Source organism: Cnephaeus nilssonii, assembly GCF_951640355.1.
Source record: "Cnephaeus nilssonii genome assembly, chromosome: 6".
NCBI classification, from domain to species: Eukaryota; Metazoa; Chordata; class Mammalia; order Chiroptera; family Vespertilionidae; genus Cnephaeus; species Cnephaeus nilssonii.
Genome location: NC_137077.1, coordinates 101,464,209 through 101,482,623, shown reverse-complemented (window position 1 = coordinate 101,482,623; position 18,415 = coordinate 101,464,209). Strand labels below are relative to the sequence as shown.

General features: G+C 45.0%; 2 protein-coding genes across 8 annotated transcripts in view; one reads left to right on the top strand and one right to left on the bottom strand.

Moving 5' to 3' along the window:
• The window catches only part of RNF17 (ring finger protein 17), a gene marked incomplete at its 5' end in the record, with an annotated part of 170,164 nt that extends 168,112 nt beyond the window's left edge, over positions 1–2,052 (top strand). The window contains one exon of the mRNA XM_079773503.1: positions 1,603–2,052. Coding sequence (XP_079629629.1) covers positions 1,603–1,701 — 99 coding nt within the window. The 3' untranslated portion in view covers positions 1,702–2,052. The remainder of the gene's footprint in view (positions 1–1,602) is intronic.
• Positions 2,053–6,714: 4,662 nt separating this feature from the next.
• CPAP (centrosome assembly and centriole elongation protein) overlaps positions 6,715–18,415 on the bottom strand; it is an 85,384-nt gene continuing 73,683 nt past the window's right edge. For all 7 annotated transcript variants that reach the window (XM_079773968.1, XM_079773972.1, XM_079773973.1 and 4 more), the window contains 6 exons: positions 12,780–12,844; positions 12,356–12,475; positions 10,269–10,409; positions 9,573–9,657; positions 9,369–9,489; positions 6,715–7,895 (listed from right to left, as the gene is read on the bottom strand). In XM_079773968.1, coding sequence (XP_079630094.1) covers positions 7,703–7,895; positions 9,369–9,489; positions 9,573–9,657; positions 10,269–10,409; positions 12,356–12,475; positions 12,780–12,844 — 725 coding nt within the window. In that variant the 3' untranslated portion in view covers positions 6,715–7,702. The remainder of the gene's footprint in view (positions 7,896–9,368; positions 9,490–9,572; positions 9,658–10,268; positions 10,410–12,355; positions 12,476–12,779; positions 12,845–18,415) is intronic.

The following is an 18,415-nucleotide window of genomic DNA, read 5'->3' as shown; positions in this document are numbered from 1 at the left end:
GGCAGAAGCAGTTAGGGGCAATCAGGAAGGCAGGTAGGTGAGCTCTTGGGAGCCAGCAGTCCTGGATTGTGAGAGGGATGTCCGACTGCCCATTTGGGATCGGGCCTAAACAGGCAGTCGGACATCCCTCGAGGGGTCCCAGATTGGAGAGGGTGCAGGCTGGGCTGAGGGACAACCCCCCCCCCCACATGCACAAATTTAGTGCACCGGGCCTCTAGTATCAAAATAAAAAACTTAAGGTGGTGGTTGGTGTAAATGTGCTTTCTTCTATAGAGGTTAGCATGTCATAAAGGGCAGCCCACAGGCAGAATCCAGCTTGCACACATATTTTATATAGTGCTGTTTTAAAACTGAAAAATTTTATCTCTACCCCCCTCCAAAAAAAAAGTCTGTACTTCTGATTTCTGATTAAGTATTATAAAGTACTAGAGGCCCGGTGCATGAAATTCATGCACAGGGGCGGGGGGGAGGGTGTCCCTCAGCCCAGCCTGCACCCTCTCCAATCTGGGACTCCTCGAGGGATGTCCGATTGCCCTCTCACAATCCAGGACTGCTGGCTCCCAACCACTCGCCTGCCTGCCTCCCTGATTGCCTCTAACCGCTTCTGCCTGCCAGCTTGATCACCCCCTAACCACTCCCCTGCCAGCCTGATCGACACCTAACTGCTCCCCTGCCAGCCCGATTGTCCCTAACTGCCCTCCCCGGCCAGCCTGGTCACCCCTAATTGCCCTCCCCTGCCGGCCTGGTTGCCCCTAACTTCCCTCCCCTGCAGACCTGGTCCCCCCCTAACTGCCCTCCCCTGCAGGCCTAGTCAACCCTGTCCTCCCCTGCAGGCCTGTTCCCCCCCAAACTGCCCTCCCCTGCCAGCCATCTTGTGTGTTGGAGTGATGGTCAATTTGCATATTACCTATTTATTATATAGGAGGCTAGGAACCCTAGCTCTCCCTTCCAAATGGCAGTCAGTTGGAGAGGTGTGCCAACAACCCTTTTATAGATGGAAACATTCTCTTCAATTCATCCCGACCCTCACACTGTTGTTTCACCCAAACTTATGATTTGGGGACCCAAGATTTTGGGATTCCTGATGTTTGGTTGTGACAAGAATGAGCTTTTCCTGAAACAATGCTGTGAACTAGAAAGTGCTTTTTGAAAAAACTCTGTACATATCCAGCTCCTATCTGTGCAGAATGGTGTAAATAGCTTATGCAGTTTCTCTCAAGAAGCCCCGGAAAGAAAATATAGACAGGGCAAGTAAGTGTTCTTAGAGATACATATTTATTCACTTCTGTCAAAGTTTGGTCAGTTTATGCATAGAGGTATAATGCTTAATATGTAGAATGTAAATATATTTTAACAAGAATTGTAGGGTTTTTTAAGCCTGTTGGCTCAATCTAGGAAAAGTTTGTGGAGGAGTTTCATTTTAAATAAAGTAAAAGGATGGAAAAAATAATGATTAGTAGGAAACCATTATATGCCTTTTATAAGTACAGAATATAAATTATAAATAAGCTTGAGAATGCCTTTTCCTCCCTCCCAGACGTAGGAGGGGAAAGGCAGCAAAGACATTATTGTATTTTCTTGACAACTGCTTCTTAATTTTAGGCTCGGGCACCAGAACAAATAGTGACACTGTATGAAGATGAACAGTATCCAGTTCATATGTCATTAGTAGAAATGGGGCTTGCAGAGCGAGATGAATGATGTAAGTGTGACTTGTTTACCTGTATAGTTGGCATAAAGTAGGTGACTAGTATAGACAAAATTAAGGCTAAGTTGCCCATAACAGCACCTTTAGACTTTCCTTGATTTCTCAAAGGAATGACAACAGAGCTCAATAAGAATCTCTCCTAGATTTCTTCTCCATAGGATAGGGGGCACTATAAATAACTTAAACACATAACTGTATGGAATGCATATAGCACTGTTGAGCAATCAATGTCCTAGTAACCAAGTTATCAAAGTACCTGGGTAACTAGCTAGTAACTCTTTGTCTTTATCCATTCACATAAAGTAACAAGTGATTCAGGAACTAGACTTGAACATTAAGCAAAGGTTTAAATAATACACATTTTGTTTTTCAGGTATACAGCCCAGGAGAAAGTTTTCTGTTGTATGTAGACCATTTCATGCTTGTTTTTCTTTACTTGTTCTGCAATAATGGTGGCCCCCTACTTCCCCCCTACTATGTTGAATTATTAGGAATTGTTTGAAAAATAGTTAATAAATATTTGCTTTAAAAATTTTTGTATTCCTATAATTTTGAAATATTTTAGATGCATGGGGAAAAAACATTTTAGTTTCATTTATAATTAACTAGAGGCCCAATGCATGCAAATTTGTACAAAAGTAGGCCTTCCTTCCCCAGCTGCCGGCACCGGCCTCCCTCTGGCACCTGGGACCTGGGCTGGCTTCCCTCGGGCCACCTTCCAGCACCTGGGACCTGAGCTGGCTTCCCTCGGGTGCCGGCTTCGTTAGGAAGGCTGTCCGATCTAATTAGCATATTACCCTTTTATTATTATACTACAAGCCCGGTGCACGAAATTCGTGCACGGCAGGGGGTTGTCCCTCAGCCTGTACCCTCTCCAATCTGGGACTGCTGGAGGGATGTCCGACTGCCCGTTTAGGCCTGATCCTGGTGGGATCGGGCCTAAACGGGCAGTCGGACATCCCTCTCACAATCCAGGACTGCTGGCTCCCAACTGCTTGCCTGCCTGCCTTCCTGATTGCCCCTAACTGCTTCTGCCTGCCAGCCTGATCACCCCCTAACCACTCTGCTGCCAGCCTGGTTGATGCTTAACTACTCCCCTGCCAGCCTGTTTGCCCCCAACTTCCCTCCTCTGCCAGCCTGGTCACCCCTAACTGCCCTCTCCTGCAGGGTTGATCACCTCCAACTGCTCTCCATTGCAAGCCTGGTCCCTCTCAACTGCCCTCCCTTGCAGGCCTGGTCCCTCTCAACTGCCCTCCCTTGCAGGCCGGGTGCCTCCCAACTGCCCTCTCCTGCTGGCCATCTTGTGGTGGCCATCTTGTGTCCACATGGGGGCAGCTATATTGTGTGTTGCAGTGATGATCAATCTGTATATTACTCTTTTATGAGATAGGATAGAGGCCTGGTGCACAGGTGGGGGCCAGCTGGTTTGCCCTGAAGGGGGTCACAGATAAGGGTGGGGGTTCCCTTGGGGTGTGGGGCGGCCTGAGCGAGGGGCCTGTGGTGGTTTGCAGGCCGGCCACGTCCCCTGGCAACCCAAGGGGAGGCCCTAGTATCTGGAATTTATTTTCCTTCTACAATTGAAACTTTGTAGCCTGGAGCGGAGCCAAGCCTGCTGCTCCCTCCGGGGTGGCAGCCATCTCTGTGGCAGTTAATTCACCTTCTACAATTGAAACTTTGTAGCCTTAAGCGGGTGAGCCCGGCCAGGGTGTGCGGAAAGCTTTGCTTCCCCTGTTGCCGCTGGCAACCGTGGCCTGCTCTCTCAAGCTCCATTCTGCCGCCATTTGTTTGAATTTGTTTACCTTCTATAATTGAAACTTTGTAGCTTGAGTGGAGGCTTAGGCCTGCAACGGCTATGGAAAGCTTGGCTTCCTCTGTTACCTGGGAAACCTTGCTCACTGTGGCTGTAGCCATCTTGGACTGGGGTTAATTTGCATACTCGCCCTGATTGGCTGGTGGGCGTGGCTTATGTAGCGGAGTGATGGTTAATTTGCATATTACCCTTTTATTAGAGAGGATATGTATATTAGAAAAGATATTATTAGTACAGTTGTAGGCACATGTAGTACCCCTTCCCCAATCATTCTCTTCCCTGTAAAGGTGAACACTACTGTGAATTGGGTGTTTATCATTCTTATATAGATCTTTATAATTTTTTACTGTCTATGAATGCATCCCTAAACAAAGTGTTACTCTGTATATTTTTAAATGTGTGCAATGCCACACAATTACTGTTACTTTCCTATTTTATTTCCACTGTTTATCCGTATTGGTATATTTTACTCACTTTAGTAAGAATCTGTGTACATAATTTATTCTGTTGCTAAATATTTTTAAGTTGTTACCAGTTTTTTCTCAGTTACAAGTATTCTTCTGTAGGAGCCCTTGTGTACATGTGAGTGGTTTTCTAGTGTATTAGTAGTACAAAGTCATGGATAATTGCTTTACAAAAGCGGGTTTACCAGTTTACTCCATCATTAGTTCCTTGCCAACACATGCTGTGGCCAGACAATTATTTGCAGTGTATGGTACAAGTATAAAAAGGTAGCCCATTATAGTCACTTGTTTATTATTTGTTAACATGTCCTTTGTCCATTTTTCTATTGAATTGTTGGTAATTATCTTAGTGATTTGTAGGATTCTTTATACATTCTGGATTATTGAATCCTTTGTCAAGTATATGTATCCTTTCCGAGTTTGTGGCTTAATACTATTTTTGTGGCATTTTAAAAAATATTTTTATTGATTTGAGAAGAAGAGAGAGGGAGCGAGAGATAGAAACATCAATGGTGAGAGAGAAACATTGATTGGCTGCCTCCTGCACGCCCCCTACTGGGTATGTAGCCCACAACCTGGGCATGTGCTCTGACGGGAAGTCAAATGGTGACCTCCCGGTTCATAGGTCAATGCTCAACCACTGAGCCACACTGGCCAGGCTATGGCATCTTTATGTCACTTTTTTTGTGGCTTTCTATGTCTTACTTAAAAATCCTTCTCCCCCTCGTCCATGTGCTCAGTGGTTAGAGCATTGGCCAGCACACCAAAGGATCACGGGTTCAATTCCTGGTCAAGGGCCACATACCTGGGTTGCAGGTTTGATCCCCAGTCAGGGTGCATGTGGGAGCCAACCAATGGATGTGTCTCTCTCACATTCATGTTTCTTCCTTTCTCCCCCACTTCCACTCTCTTTAAAAATCAATGGAAAAAAATATCCTCAGTATCGCTAGTGGGTCCTGATCCGGCATCTGGAAGGGTTCAGGAATCTGGAGAAGGGGTGGTACGTAAATTAAATAAGAGTCCAGAGACGAAACCTAATTTTGAAAGGCATTTGGGGGGTGGGGGGGGTGGGGGCAAAAGAGCTTAGCTGAAGAAACCAAGTTCTCCTTGTCTCAGGACCCCTTGCTTTTTATTAACACAATTTGTCCTAAGGCAAGGTGGAGACATACACATCAAAGGGTAGGGTTAGGTACAAAATCCATTGTCAGATTGGGGAATTGCTTTGGCTGTTCAGGTGTTTGGCCAACAGGAGGCAATAACATGTAGATTAAGATGCCCTGAGCCGTCTGGCAGCAAGCAATCAATTTATGCATCCCTGTCAGGTTTGGGGAAATGCCTTTCAGCCATCCCAGATGATTCAGCCCTTGCTGACATGCTGGAATTGGCTTCCGGCACCTCAGGTGAAGGATTAACAAAAACAAAACAATTCTTCTCTATTTTGAGGTAATATATTTTTTATTTTCTTTGAAAAGTTTTCACCTTCATATTAATTTCTTAAATCACCTGAAATTAATACATTAAGCTTTAAAAAAAACAAAAAGTCATTGTGGCCCTGGCTGGGTTGCTCAGTTGTTTGGAATGTCACCCCATACACCAAAAGGCTGCGGGTTCGATTCCTAGTCAGGGCACATACCTAGGTTGTGGGTTGGTCAGATGTATTTGGGAGCACTCATCAGTGTTTCTCACATTGATGTCTCGCTCTCTCTAAAAATCAATAAACATATCCCTCGATATGAGAAAATTTTTTTTCAGATTTTTTACTTAGTCATTGCCATCACTATTGTCATATTGCACTGACTAGACCCATTTTTAATTACATAAATTTACATGTAGATGACTTGACCTTCCTTCAAGGAGATCTTGCTTCTGTCAGCCAACTGTCTTATCTATATCCTATAAATAAAAGGCTAATATGCAAATAGACCAAACAGCAGAACAACTGAACAACCGGTCACTATGACATGCGCTGACCACCAGGGGGCACGCGTGGAACATGGCGGGCATCAGCAGCAGGCGGCAGAGCATGGAATATGGCAGGCGTCGGCCACCACAGGATGCTGGAGCAGGTGAGCCAAACCAAGGCAGGGCACCAATCGCTGTCATTGGGACAAGCCTCTGGTGGTTACTGAAAATTTTTTGCTCCCACATGCTGTGGTCCTGCCTGGCACTCTCAACTGCTGCCAGCACCAGAGCTGCCACTTGCACCCACTGCCGGCGCCAGAGCTACCCCTCGCACCTGTTGCTGGCACTCAGTGCCAGTCCCGATCATCCCTGAGGGCTTATCCACCTCCCCCTGCTCCTGAGGGGCGACTGGGGCAGCAGCAGCCACTCGCACCCACTACTGGCACCAGCCCCAATTGCTCTGCACCGTCAGTGGGTGTGAGTGGTGGGGGCAGGAGCAGGGCTGCCAGCAGACCAGGGGACTGGAGGCCGTGGCGAGAGGGGCCACGGAGGATGGGCTGAGACCCACCCCTATGCCCACAGCAGCCTCTTGGTCCACAGTTCCTTTCAAGGTGCACAAATTCGTGCAGTGAGATCCTAGTATATATATATGAAAGCCCAGCGACTGGAATGGCAGAACCACCAGTGGCACTGTGGCAGCCAACCAGCCTGATCCAGGCCCTGATCAGCCCCCAACACCCCAATCGGGCAGGGCCGGCCGCCAACCGCTCGAGGCTCCTCCCCGCAGCCGGCCCCACCCCCGATCTCCCTCCCACCCTGATCAGGGGTGGAGCCTGCCAACCAACTGCCTGCAGCCCCCCCACCCCCACCAGCCCAGCCCAGCCTGATGGGTCCCCATCAGGGCGGGCCAGCTGGACCCAACCTGTACACAAATCTGTGCACCAGGCCTCTAGTAAGTCATAACATACAGGCACCTGTAGCCAATCACCTATGCCCCCTCCAGTCTCAAGTGTTACATTTTGACCAATTACAATGTCACCCTAATTATAACTGCTTTCTCTTCACTCAGTTCATCTGTACTCAAAGAATGAACTCATTTACCTGTTTTACTTTCTCATTTCATTATAATTAAAGAACCTCTGTAAAAGATAAAATGCTTTAATTGTACTAATTATACCTAGTAATATTTTGACTAGTAAAATTCTTACTCAAGTAAATCTTCTGTACAAGTCCTTGTTCTGTGGCTAATGTCCAGTGGAAACGCTATGCAATATTGTGTATCTTGAACTTTTTTTAAAAAATCCTCACCTGAGGATATGTTTATTGAATTTTTTAGAGAAGAAGGGAGAGAGAGAAACTTTGATTTGAGAAACATCGATAGGTTGCTTCCCATACACACCCCAACCAGGGATCAAACCAGGGATAATCTAGGTATGTGCCCTGACCGGGAATCGAACCCACAACCTTTTTAGTGTACGGGATGATGCTCCAATCAACTGCGCCACCCAGCTGGGCGTACTTGTTTTTTTATAAGGATCTCCAACCAATAAAAGCACCTACTTATTTTTAAAGTTTATACAGTTTTTAACAATGATAGTCTTTCCTTAGGTGTTAACAGAGTAGGCGAATTAAAAATGAAAGCTGTCCTTGTGCATTTCAAACATTATGAAAAGCTATAAATTTTATATTCCAACAATCTTTTCCATTTATACACACACACACACTACATATATATAAATTAAACCACAAAATCCACAAGAAATGTACATTTTTACCAAGAAATCAAGTTAGTGTTATTTCATGATTATTACAGGATTATTACAATTTTGTATCCATTAGAACATTACCATCCTTGTCTTTAACTCTTACTCGACCAGATGTGTATTTTGTTTCTTGATGACCATTTGCATAGACAGTTTTAACAGTGCCATCTGGATACTCCCGTCTCTTGAACTGGGCAGTGTGTAGTTCTCTCTGGCCATTATTAAACTCTATGATTTTTCTGCCATCTCTGTAAATTTAAAATAGAATTTAATTTTGTATCCTTTTCTCTGCACAAAACCTTCTTTGCAAATTCTTCCAGTATTCCTGCTATAGGGGAATAATTCCAGTTATCAGATTAGCACTTAAATGTATCCAAAAAAGCTTTTTAAAAATAAATTGCTATATTTACCACAAAATGCCTAGGTTTGTTTTTTGTTTTGTTTTTTTTTAAATAACACGTATTCTGCCTCTAAGAAAAGTAGGCACTGTATTAAAATAATGGCTTTCAGTTTTGGCATTATTCTTTACACACAGTTAAAAGCCAACACTCACACAGTTAAAAGCCACCCGAGTGTTGGTTTGCATCAGGCTGGTGAAGGAAAAGGGCATGATCAGACCTGAAGCCAGTGATGCAGCAGAACAAGGAAAACAGTTAATACCAAGCTGACTGTGTGTCTGGGACATTCACACAGGGATATGAGTGCAGATGAAAAAAAGTCGGTCAGGAGTTAATACCTGAAGACGGAGAGATGAGTCCAAGGAGTTTTCATAAACATTCAAAGTGTAATGTACACATAAGATTTTGTTCCAATTTAGGAACAAACTGCTATTTACTTACTAACACCAGATAAAGAATTCATGTTTTACATTTTTTAGGGGGGGGGGAGCAAGTTTATATCATAGAATTCAAGTTAGTTCAATGCATCTATGTGTTAGTTGTATTCATGTTAATGGGTGCTTAACTATCACTCTAGGAGAAGAAGGTTGACAGACCTTCACCATGGTTTGAATTAAAATGGTGATACATGATACTCATTACTGTGGACTGAGAAGTCAGTTAAAGTTTCTAACTTCTAGAAACAGGATATTCAAGGGTGTTGACTTTAAAGAATGGGGTCAGGGTGACCAGAGGAGAAAAGTGCTTTCAAGGTGACAGGAAGGTCAAGAAATGAAAACATAAGTGAGAGGAGAAAGTCTGGCTTAAACATGGTGGCCATTGTTGGATTAACCTTAAAACTGTCAGGGCAGCTTTTCCTTCTGGGTCTCATTCACTGTTTTCAAATTTCACCAAATTTGTTTATAAACAACTGATTGCCATTCTTCTTTCCTAAAGTGCTGCATAGACTTTTTAGGTCTCGAGGATTTGTTTATATATTAGGATGTTTCTCTCAAACTAGTTCTAACTCCAAAAGGCTGAGAATACTTCTCATCTGCTCTCTGTGTCTTTGCTCACTTCTAAACTTACTGAAATTTTCAGTGATTTACACAAATGTTTAAAGATTTTATTTATTTACTAGCGGCCTGGTACATGACATTCGTGCACTGGGGGGAGGGGGAGGAGAGGGAGAATCCCAGACCCTTCTGTGCGTAGGCCGACACTCTAACCACTGGGAAACATTTGCCATGATCAAATGTTTTAAGATTTTAAAAATTCAACTGGTAATAAAAGTTGAATCATTAAAACTAGAAAATCAAGAAACAAATTTAACAGGTATCATACCGTTGTACTCTGACAATTGTGCCATCTGGGAAAATGCTTTCTTCTTGTCCATCAGCAAATAAATTTTTGATAGTCTGGTCAGGAAATGTGATTTCTTTTCTTCCATCTGGGAAGTGTTTTTCTGTTTTAAAAAGGATACTATAAATATTTTATTTTTAAAAGAAGGGCAGAATTTAATAAGGAGAGGGCAGGGCAAGTTTTTACCTATCTGTCCACTTGAGAAATGCAAGACTTCTAGTCCTTCAGGGTAAGTGGTGTGGGTGGTCTGGGCGGCTGCATAGTAGTAGATCTGTAAAGACACAGAGTCACTATGCCTTTTCTTCAGAGACTAGAGGCCCGGTGCACGAAATTCATGCACAGGGTGGGGGGTTCCCCTCAGCCCAGCCTGCACCTTCTCCAATCCAGGACCCCTTGGGGATGTCCCTCTCACAATCTGGGAACACTAGCTCCTAACTGCTCACCTGCCTGCCTGCCTGATCACACCTAACTTGCCCCGCTGCTGGCCTGGTCACCCCCAACTTCCCCCCCTGCAGGCGTAGTTACCCCAACTGCTCCCCCACCCACCGGCCTGGTCGCCCCCAACTGCCCCCCCCCGCCACCCTGGTTGCCCCTCACTGCCCCCCCTCCCCCTGCTGGTCTGGTCACCCCCAACTGCCTCCCCTGCAGGGCTGGTCGCCCCACACAGCCTGCTGCTCGGTTTGGTCACCCCTTACCCCCATGCTGGCCTGGTCACCCCACACAGCCTGCTGCTCGGTCATTTGGTCACCCCTCACTAACCCCCATCTGGCCTGGTCGCCCCACACAGCCTGTTCAGTTGTCCGTTCGGTTGTTTCGGATGCAGTGGTCACTGAGCCTTGTATATATATGTTTACAGATCAAACAAGCCCTGAGGAAACCTACCACTCTCTCATCTGGCATGACCTGCTTCACATCACCATTGAAGAAAGTGACAGTGACAGTCTTCCCGTCTGCACTCACTTCTTTTCGAGTTCCATTTGGAAACAATATAACACAGCACCCATCTTTATAAACCTTCTCTATCTACAAAAAAGGAAAACATTATCAATATAAGATTTCCTCCTCAGACCATGTAACAAAAATAGCTCTCATTCTCTTCCTAATTGCCTACTTTGAAATTTTTTCATAAAAAGAAAAACATTCTCTCAAAAGGAGAGAAAAGTTAATAAACTCATAACAATCAACTTCATTTATCAACACATCACCATCTTTATTTCCCTTATTCCCTCAAACAAACTTCTTGGTGGAGCTTTTTAAAGTAAACTGCAGATACCACCTATAATCACTTTATTAACATAACTAAACCAGTATCACCCCTAACAAACTATCATTCCTTCATCATATAACCATTTACATGGTTTTCCCTAAATTCATAAAGGCTTTTTACAGTTCATTTGAATCAGAATCAAAACCCAGTCCACACACACTTAGTTGATAGGTCTTAAATCTCAACAGTCACCCTTATGCCAATTGTTGAAGGAACTGCATCACTGAACGGGTAAAACTTCCCACGTTCCAGATTTGGCTGACTGCTTTCCCAGGATGGTGTATCTAACGTGTTTCTCTTTGCCCCTATATTTCCTACAAAGACTAGTAGCTAGATCTAGAGGCACGATTAACTTCCAGTTGAATTACTCCGACAAGAATACTTTGTAGGTGCTGCTGTGAGCTTTCTATGGCCACAGCACTAACTGGGTCGCATCAGTCATGTCTGCCATGAAGCCCGTCATCCTTTCACCTAGGCCAGTGATGGGCAACCTTTTGAGCTTGGTGTGTCAAACTTCGCCAAAAAACTGAGCATAACTTGGGTAGTGTGTCACTTTGAGGAGAAAACATTATTTCACAAATGTTTCATCCTCAGGAGCAGCAAATGTTTCATCCTCGGCATGCGGCCACCTCAGCGGCCGCGTCATCAGAAATGGCTACGTGTCAGTGCTGACACGCGTGTCATAGGTTTGCCATCACTGACCTGGGGTTTCAGAAGTCACTGATGACTGCCGCCTAGATTCTTTCCTTCATTAGAGGTGGAAATCTGATGATTCCTTAATTTTCTCACTCCCTTTCCATTTATTAGCTGGAATTCTTCTACAACATAAAAGCTTTCCTCATCAACAGTTTGTTTCCCTAAAGCAGAGTTTGTATAGGAAAAGTCTACCTATTACTTCCTTTTGAATTATTCTTTGTCCTTCCCTCATTCCACAAGACTAGCAATGAACTCTGGCCTTAGGATTAACTTCAATTAAAAATGAATCAGATTAGAGTATTTGGAAAAGTAAGTTTTCTATAAAGCTGAGTAAAAATTCCCTTATCACCTCCCCAGTAACACTGTTTTTATCCCTTCCCTTCTCATTCCCTCTTCAAGTTGGATCACCCAGCCAGGCAGCAGCTCACAACCTTTCCTAGGCACGGGGAGAAAACTGCAAGCTGACAATGGAAAGAGGTAACTGGTCCAGGACACATTCAGGAAAGGCTGCAGGGAGGCTGAGGCTTTTAGCTGTGTACTGAGGAAGAACAAAGGGTTTGGACAAAGGAACTCTATTCTTCGTTTTGCTACATTTCTAAACTAGAAATGGCAACTAATGCATATTGTATATTCAGCATTTTTTTTATTGATTTCAGAGAGGGCGGGAGAGATAGAAACATCAGTGATGAGAGAGAATCATCCATCGGCTGCCTTCTGCATGCCCCCTACTTGGGATCAAGCCACAACCCTGGGCATGTGCCCTAACTGGGAAGTGAAGTAACCTCCTGGTTCACAGGTCAACACTCAACCACTGAGCCACACCTGCCGGACTATATTGAGCATTTTTAGAAAAGTCCAAAGATTCAACCCGAGGTCATGCCCCAAGGTATTAACATTTTTAAGCCCTATAAACAGTCTTAAAGATCTATTATTTTATAATCTAAGTGTTTCAACTCTATTTTAACCCATGTTTATTTTTTATAATACATATTTTTAAAATTCTAACCTTTCCATCAGGATGACTGATTTCTCCCTGAATTTCTTCTTTTTCCTCTTTTTCCTCCTCCTCTTTATATTCAGGATCTGGGAAATCCACTGAGTCCAGGGGCTCCCTGGGTGTGGCAGTCTGTAGGGACAAGAGGCTCTCAGCTGTCCTGTAGGACAGCAGTCACCAACCTCACAGACCAGCGGTTGGCGACTGCTGCTGTAGGACATGTAATAACATTTCAAGCAGCTAAAATTTAAACTTACTTCAAAAAGCTAGATTCTCTATTATAGGATCTATGACTGGTGTTTGGTGTTATATAGAAAACATGTGCAATGTTAAGTAAAAAGCCTTCTTTTTAAGTCATTTAGAAACTTATGTCAGTTAACTAATTGACTTTAAGCCTGAGTCATGTTTGAATATATAAAAATATAAAGAGATTTACTTGTCCCTTATCCAAACTGCATAAGTCACGAGAAGACACAGACTTGGATCTCCGAGATGGATTGCCTGTTAAAATATAATTGTCAGAGTTTTAATATTTAATTGAAAGTTTTAAGTTAACATTATAGTTAAATACTTAGTTCATATCCTTCTTTTGTGAAGTGCTATTACTCATTAGTTAAGGAAGTCTGAATATTTTTCTTGACTAATTCACAGGAGTTCATTACATAAGTTGAGATATGTATTCAGGTACTGAAGTCCTGAGTGACCAAGAAAGGCAAAGACAGTATCTGTTCTCTGAGAGTTTATAATCAGAGGAAGTCATAGGTACTCAACTAGCCTCAGGGGCCAACAGGTATTGTGGAAACAACATGAGGACTTCAGGTAGAGACTAGGTGTGAGGAACAGGTAATAGAGGCATCCAGTAAGACACAATAGAATTTGGCTTGAAAAATTAACTATTATTTAATTAAAATCTAGACCAAACAGCTGTAGTCTATACATTTTTTAGATCATGATCAACAAACCAATCATATACTATACTAGAGGCCTGATGAACGAAAATTTGTGCAAGAGTAGGCCTTCCTTCCCCCGGCTGCCGGCACTGGCTTCCCTCCAGCACCCAGGACCCGGGCTGCTTCCCTCCAGCCCGGCTTTGTCTGGAAGGGTGTCTGGTCTAATTAGCATATTACCCTTTTATTATTATAGATTTGCAATATGTTATAAAATAAGCATACACACACACTATTGCCATCCTACCACAAACTGAGGTTAACTTTTAAAAATATATTAAAGTTCTAATATGTTCTTCCTATATGCAGTAGGCCATTATAAATATTCATAAATTTGAAGAGTTTGGAGCAAGTGCCAGATTCTGATATACATGTTAAAAACTAGAATGTATGCTGGAAGCTTTGGGGAGAATAGACTAGGTAAGACTAGAGGTAGAGTCCAGAGGCTGGTAGGAATTTGAGAAGGCTTGTGCGGCGTCTACTTAGATTCATAGGTCTCAAATTGCCAACTGTTAGCAATTCAATATGGTTCAACCTACTTAATTCAGATAATATCAACATCAGAAGGATTACTTTAGGGATTGATGGAAGTGGGAGGTAAGGATAAAAGAAAAAAGGAATCAAGAAGTACACATACGTTTTTAGCTTTAGCAAACAGGTAGATGGTAGGCAAGGTTCTGGGGCTAGGAGGAGTGCTCTTCAGATAGGATAAAGAACAAATTCCTCCACCTGACAGGTGCAAAGTAAACTATACAATGTGAGCTCTGTGCTACATCATTTCTAAATGTTACACCCACTTTCCATAGAAAAGACTAATATCCCCATTTTATAGGAGAGGAAATCAAAGTTGAGAGAGAGGTTAAAGAGCTTGCCAAGGCTGTCAACTAATAAAACATTGGAACTAACCAAGCTACACCGGCCTGTACAGTTCAAACCCAAGTTGTTTAAGGGACAACATTATTTTCAATTCACATTTGAAAATCCACTTATATGGACAGCAGAATTAAGCTATACATGGATTTTTTTTACTCCACAAGTGGTTGGCCCGTAACTCTGTCAATTGAATAGAAATAATACAGTTAGAAGAGACTGACTACGGTTTAAAAGAGTAAAAAGAAAGACAATGAGAGCTGTCAGGTTCCATTAGGCTAATATTAGAATAACTGGTATTTCCAAAGAAGAAAGGGAGAAGGGCAGACTGCTTATTTAATTTAAAGAAATTAGTTAATATTTAATTTAAAAAAATAATAGCTGAGAATTTCTCAAACCTAGGGAAAGACTTGGAGCTACAAGTCTACAAAGCTACCACCAAACAATCTCAAGCAAAAAACTTCTCCAAGACACATAATGAAACTGTCAAGAATCAATGATAATGAAAACCTCCTAAAAGCAGCCGGGGGGGGGGGGGGGTGGAAATAACCTATGTGGGAACGCCTTAGGCCAGCAGCGGATTTCTCAGTAGAAATTCTAAAGGCAGCCCTGGCTAGTGTAGCTTGGTTAGTTGGAGTGCCGTCCCATACACCAAAAGGTGGCAGGTTCAATTTCCAGTCAGGGCACATACCCAGGTTGCAGGTTCAATCACTGGTTAGGGTATGCACAGGAGGCAACCAACTGATGTCTCTCTCTCTCTCTCTCTCTCTCTGCCCCGCCTTCCCTCCCTCCCTCTCTCTAAAATCCTATATAATAAAAGCCTAATATGCAAATTGTCCCCTCAACCGGGAATTCAACCACTCGCTATGATATGCGCTGACCACCAGGGGGTGGCGCAGAACATGGCGGTGTCAGCGATGAGACGCTGGCAGCGGGCGGCAGTGGAGGCGCTACTGGCCCCAATGGGCCCCGAGAGCGGGACTGTGGCGGGATGGGGAGCAGGTGAGCAGGCGGCGCCAGGCCAAGGCAGGTGCAAGCAGAGGCCTGACTGTCCTGCTATCACCCTGCCTGCGACCAGCAGCGGCAGGGGGCGGGGCTGCTGCCTGACTCCCAGGCGTTGAGGGAGCCGGGCGGGGGGCCTGTCCCTTACCCATCACCCTGCGGACAGTGACCAGCAGTCAGCAGGCCCTGATTGCCTGATCGGGGGTGGGCCCTGGGCTGAGACAGGGAAATGGGGGTGGGTGGCAGCGACTAACCTCCTGCGGCGCCAGGGTGGGGGTAACGGGGACAGAGGTGCAGTGAGAATGTGGGGTTCCCACTAACCTCGCTCTCACTCCCCCTGCTGCCCTCCCCCTAGATGCCAGGGCTCACACGCAGGGGAAGACCCTGCGCTCAGGTGCCAGGCGCCTGCGAGGAGCCCACCCCGCACCTGGGCGGCCTCTTCCGGGTGAGCCAGGCTGCAACCACTGGGACTGCAGGGGCCGGTCAGGCTCCCCGTGGGTTCGCACAGGAGCCGGTCTGTGAGGCCAGCTGGGAGAGAGCACACTGCCCACCCAGCTTCCACGCGGGGCCGCTGGGCATCCCAGAGGCCCATGCTCAGCCCCAGCCTGCAGCATCCAGCCGTGCTCACTGCATCTCCACGTGGGGACTCAGGAGCTGTGACTCAGGGAGGGAGCATGCGGGGGCCCAGGTGCTGCCCAGGGCCCAGAGGTCAGCTGGGACCTGCCCTTCCACGACAGATGCTTGTGCTTCGATCTCCGGCCAGGACTAGGGACCGCACCTGTGCACGTATTTTGTGCACCAGGCCTCTAATCAATAAATAAAAATTTAAAATAGTAATAAAAAATTAAACTCTAAAGGCCAAAAGAGAACAAAGTGACGTAATCAAAGTGCTAAAAAATAAAAACTGCCAGCCAATAATACTTTATCTGGCAAAGTTATTCTTCAGATGTGAAGGAGAAATTAAGGCTTTCCCAGATAAACAAATGCTAAGCAAGTTCATTACTACTACACCTGCCTTACAAGAAATGCTGAAAGTAGTCTTTTAAGCTGAAACAAACAAACAAAAATAATGAGCAACATAAGAACTTACAAAAGTACAAGACACACTAGTAAAGGTGAAAATTTATAGTCAGATACAGAAACTCTATAACAGGATGGTGTATTAACCACTTATTGTATAAAGGTTAAAGGAAAAGTGTTAAAAATAAGTATAGTTACTAAAATTCATTAATAGATACACAGCATAAAATAGGTAAACTGTAATACCAAAACACAAAGGGAGGAGTAAAAGGGCGGACCCTTTACTGGAGCCTTTTAAAGGAAAAGGAAGCGCAGTTGCTATCAGCACAAAACAGACTTTTATCTCTGTCTTATGTCAGCTTCATGGTAACCACAAGCAAAAATCTAGAGTACATCCATGAAACAACAAAAAAAGGAAAAAGAGTATATACGATGGAAAATCACTGATTTCAAAGATAAGCAGAAACAAGGTAAATACAAAACAACTAGAAAGCAATCAATAAGATGGCAGTAAGTCCTTATATATCAACTAGAGGCCTGATGCATGAATTCGTGCATGGGTGGGGTTCCTCGGCCTTGCCAGCAATCAGGGCCAATCAGGGGCTTGGGAGGTTGGCTGGCCGGGTAAGGGGCTGCGGGAGATTGGCCAGCCAGGGAAGGTTGGCTGTGGGAGCGCACTGGCTATGAGGGGGCAGCTCCTGCATTGAGCGTCTGCCCCCTGATAGTCAGTGCACATCATAGCGACTGGTCATTCAATGGCTTAGGCTTTTATATATATAGACTAGTGGCCTGGTGCATGAAATTCATGCACGGGGGGTGGTGTCCCTCAGCCCAGCCTGTACCCTCCAATCTGGGACCCCTCGAGGGATGTCCGACTGCAGGCCTAAACCAGCAGTGAGACAATCTGGGACCGCTGGCTCCTAACCACTCACCTGCCTGCCTGCCTGATGGCCCCTAACCACTCTGCCTGCTGGCCTCCAACTGCACCCCCTGCCAGACTGCTCGCCACCCCCCTACTGGCTTGCTTGCCCCCAACTGTCCCCCCCTTCCTGCCAGCCTGCTTGCCCCCAACTGCCCTCCCCTGCTGGCCTGATCGCCCCTAACCACCTCTGCCTCAGCCCCACCACCATGGCTTTGTCCGGAAGGACGTCTGGAAGGTCTCCCGGTCTAATTAGCATATTACCCTTTTATGAGTATAGACTAGAGGCCCATTGCACAAGATTCATGCACTGGGTGGGGGGAGGGGTCGTCCCTCAGCCTGGCCTGCACCCTCTCGCAGTCCAGGACCCCTTCGGGGATGTCCGCCTGCTGGCTTATGCCCAATCTCCCGGGGGTCAGGCATAAGCTGGCAGTCAGACATCCCTCTCGCAGTCCGGCGCTCTCGCAGTCTGGGACCCCTCACTCCTTACCACCCGACCGCTGCACTCTCCAGCCGTGAGCCCGGGTTCAGGCTAAGCAGCGCTTCCCTGTGGGAGTGCACTGACCACCAGGGGGCAGCTCCTGCATTGAGCTTTGCCCCCTGGTGGTCAGTGCGCATCACAGCGACTGGTCATTCCGCCTTTCGGTCGATTTGCATACTAGGCTTTTATTATATAAGATAATCAACTAATGTAAATGGATTGGAGTCACCAATCAAAGGGCACAGAATAGCTAGATGGGATTTAAAAAGCCATGAAGCCCAGTTGGTGTGGCTCAGTGGTTGAGCAACCACCTAAGAACTAGGAGTTCACGGTTCAATTCCTGGTCAGGGCACATGCCTGGGTTGCAGGCTTGATCCCCAGTAGGGGGTGTGCAGGAGGTGGCCGATCAGTGATTCTCTCTCATCATTGATGTTTCTATCTCTCTCTCTCCCTCTCCCTTCTTCTCTGAAATCAAAATACATATTTTAAGTCATTGAAAGCAAAACTGTGGATAAGAGACCACTGAAATAGTAGGGGATTTCAATACCCCACTTTGCAATGGATAGATCATTCAGACAGAAAAATCAATGTGGAAATGTTGGAATTGAACCATACTTTAGACCAAATGAATTTAACAGACATATATAGAAAATTCCATCCGGCAGCAGCAGAATACACATTCTCCTCAAGTGTACATGAAATATTCTCTAGGATAGATCATATGATAGGACACAAAACAAGCCTTAGCAAACTTAAAAAGATTTGAGATCATTTCATCATTTCTGACTCCAATGGTATAGAATTAGTAATCAACAATAAGAGGAAAACTGGAA